The following is a 3,664-nucleotide window of genomic DNA, read 5'->3' on the forward strand; positions in this document are numbered from 1 at the left end:
AGTATTTAGACTTCACAAACATCTAATTTGAACCAATGCTGCATTCAAAATACCACGTGTCACACAAAAATCTATATTTATCTGTGTTTTTAATATCTGCTTTTAAATTAAGAAATTGAGTAATGTGGAGTACTAAAATTTGAAATATAATCTACAGTTTGATACCAAAGTTATTAACATAAATTTATGAAATAGTAGTTCAATAAAATTTTGAATGAGAGTCAACAAACGAGAAGACATGGCCTTTCAATCGTGACCTGTCTCAAAAGGGTTCAAAAGCTTTATGTAAATGGAATCTCTTCACAAGTGTTAAATTGGATCCAAGAATGGTTATGTAATCATCAAAAGAGAGTTATTATAAATGGCACTGCATCTGACTGGGTTTCTGTTAAAAGTGGGGTGTCTCAAGGGTCAGATGAAAGCATTTATAGTAGGCTTTAAAAATTTGCAGATGATACCAAAGTTAACTGTAGAATAGCAACTGTATCTGATGCAGCTTGTCTACAATATCTTAAACTGGTCAATTGATTGGCAGATACTTTTTAAAGTGTGTTTGTTTACATTTGGGGTTCAATAATGAACAATATGATTATTTTATAGGTAACAGAGTAATTGAATCTATTAATGGAGAAAAAGATCTAGGAGTGATTATCCACAAATCTCTTAGTGTTAGCAAACAATCTGCTAAAGCTACAAATCACGTTTTCAGTGGGATTAAGAGAACTATTTAAAATTTGGTTGTACAAATCACTTATCAGACATCACCTAGAATACTGTATCCAATTATGGCATCCACATCTTCAAAAAAATGTAGATCTACTTGAACAAGTTCAGAAGAGATTATCTGAGATGGAAACAGGTGATCATTATCTTTCTTATGAAAGAAGGTTACAGAAATTACACCTCACAACACATGAAACCTGTCATTTAAAAGAGTGATTTAACTGAGGTCTTTACATTTGTTAAAGGCCTTGAAAGATTAAATGCTGCAGATTTCTTTAGAGATAATAATTCTACAACTAGAGGCCACCAGTATAAAATATATAAGTGGAGCTCCAGACTGGATTTAAGAAAGTTATTCTTCTCTTAAGGAGAAACAGATGAATGAAATAATCTTCCAATTGAAGCAGTTTCTGTGAGCAGTATAAATGCATTTAAATTCCATCTTCAAAAATACTTAAGACAGAGAGAAAGCTTACATGAGCCAGTGCACAGCTAGCTCCATGATCTGTCACCCTCCACCCCACTCAACACGTGAGAAGAGTGGAGGACACAAGGTAATAATGTTTAATAAAGATATTTGAAAAAACATTCCTACCTACTCACTATAAGTTTTTCTGGCAATGTTACAATAAACATATAATTTTTTTAGCCTAATGTACAATTACAAATAATCATGTAATATGAATTGAAAACTACAGATGTGTGAAATTGGCATTTTGCCAATTGAAAACAAAAATATGTTGGCTTACTTTACACTACAATATTGTTTTGTGCAAAATAATGACTAATTTCATACCAATGATAATCTAATTCTCCTCCACCTTTACCATAGCATGAAGATAATTTTGAAGGACTGGCTGATATGTGTTTCCATAGTCATTTTCTGTTTTCTTTTTGTACAAGCCCTTATTGCTACCTTTTTATGATGTCATATCAAAGAGTTTAATCATTTACTAATGCAATACTAAAGTTTCCAATTGGAGTGAAAGTGATTTGTCTGTTAAATTTTATCTGTTTGAAAGCTACAAAAATTTTCTTAGATGAGGAATTATCAAGTAAGCTCTAGTTAGGTAGAGTGCAGAAACTGACAGCAGCATATTCTGATGACTCAAATCCCAATTTACTGAATACTATTTTTATGTTTATGGTATTCAAACATATATATACAAATAAAGTAGCTAACTGGTTACTTAATGATTTCTAATATCAATCAGGATATGTTTTAAATAAAAACATTATGACTGTTATCAGTGATGATAAAACATGTTTCTATTATTTGACTATCAACTTATTTGATTCTCACAGATAAATGGGGATTACTCCATACTTTAAGAACAAATAAAATGTTGACCTTGTGGGCATCTCAGTATTACTGGTTTACCAAACAGTATATATTCTGATCATCTTTAAAAAAAATGTACCAAAAGCTTCTGTAATTTTTTTTTACTACCTCATGTGCAAGTAATGTATTATATTTAGTTTATTTTTTTAGTTATCCCATGTGGGTATAATTGATTAGAAATATGTAACTGATTAATGAGCTTGAAAAATAATCAATTAGCAAATTTACTAAACACCCAGCTCTAATTTGCAATATTGAAGTCAATACTTTATTATTTATAGGAGATTAAAAGGAGAATTAATTATTTCCTAAAAAAATAAAGGGTGGGTTTAAATTTTCACTTTCTTCAAAGATGCCTTTAAAGAATCAAATAGTTGTTACTGTCCACATTAATTTTTTTGGTCATCACTTGTAGACAAAAGTTCTCATTGAGAGAATCCTTTATGATTAATCTGAATTTATGCATCAATAGTACTTTTAACGAAAAAATAATACTGTAATACAGTTTCATATTTATTTCAAAAGTTTAGTGGAAATTGTTTCCACATCGCACCACTGTTCAGTATCAACATTTGTTTGTCACTGTCAGTATGAAATCATTACTTTGTCTTCAATTTCAACTTTAAGACAGATTCGCACTCCTTAAAAACGTCAAAAGCAAGTTAAGCTTGAAATAAAGTATCTTTACCACCAGTTTGTTAGCAACACTAAAAACAATATGATTAATTTATAATTATGTAAAACATTGATTTCATTACAATAATGAAATTAGTGTTGAAAATGCCCTCTCACACACCAACAAAAAAAAAAGAACTTACGTTGTGAAGTACTACAAGTTCTAACACTAGTACCATTACCAGTTCTACTTCTGGTAACAATACTGTTACTCTTATCAATATCAACGCTCGGCTTCTCAACACATTGCAAAAACTTCCGTACAGCACCACTACCAAACAGCAAACTCCCTAATGCTTTGGCATATGAATCATACTCTGTTGGTAAGTTTGTTCTTATTATCAATGTCCTTTTAAGATAAAAAGTTAACCTGCTCCTGCATTTCTTTCGAGGATAATCAAAAAACCTGAAAAAGAACGATCGGTTTAAACACTGCCAGTATCCAACCATGTTGAACTACGTCCCTCTGGTGACTAAACATTATTTGATGAACTTCTCCCGCTAAAATAGTCACGCTAATTAGCTGAAAATTTGTAGCAATTTTTTTTTTCTGTAATCGTCGAAGTATAAGTAATTTTCATACGGTTTATGAGAGCCGAAAGTGTAGGGTACAAGTTAATTGTCAATTATTTCTATTGTTACGTCTCCGTTTGTTAATTAACTTTCCGTAACTTCGTTCCGACGAAACTTGCGACACAAGTTCTTTACTTAATAAAACTGGTTTATTCTTTCCGAATACAACTTTACCGATACACTCAACTTCAACAATCGCGCTAAACAAACGCTATAACAACGAACGTCAATAATACTTCTGACCGCAGATCAATTACTCACTATCTATACACACATCACAATCCCCTCTTTTATATACCCGCCTACCCTAGCTAGTAAATACTAGAGCATTCATGAAAAAACAAGATAGTT

At 31.3% G+C, this 3,664-nt stretch overlaps 1 protein-coding gene across 1 annotated transcript in view; it reads right to left on the reverse strand.

Annotated features, from left to right (window-relative positions):
* LOC106466974 (poly(A) RNA polymerase, mitochondrial-like) overlaps positions 1-3,215 on the reverse strand; it is a 90,849-nt gene extending 87,634 nt beyond the window's left edge. The window contains exon 1 of the mRNA XM_022395061.1: positions 2,884-3,215. Coding sequence (XP_022250769.1) covers positions 2,884-3,190 — 307 coding nt within the window. The 5' untranslated portion in view covers positions 3,191-3,215. The remainder of the gene's footprint in view (positions 1-2,883) is intronic.
* Between the last annotated feature and the right edge of the window lie 449 nt (positions 3,216-3,664).

This window comes from Limulus polyphemus, unplaced genomic scaffold, assembly GCF_000517525.1.
Source record: "Limulus polyphemus unplaced genomic scaffold, Limulus_polyphemus-2.1.2 Scaffold2444, whole genome shotgun sequence".
In the NCBI taxonomy this organism is placed as follows: domain Eukaryota; kingdom Metazoa; phylum Arthropoda; class Merostomata; order Xiphosura; family Limulidae; genus Limulus; species Limulus polyphemus.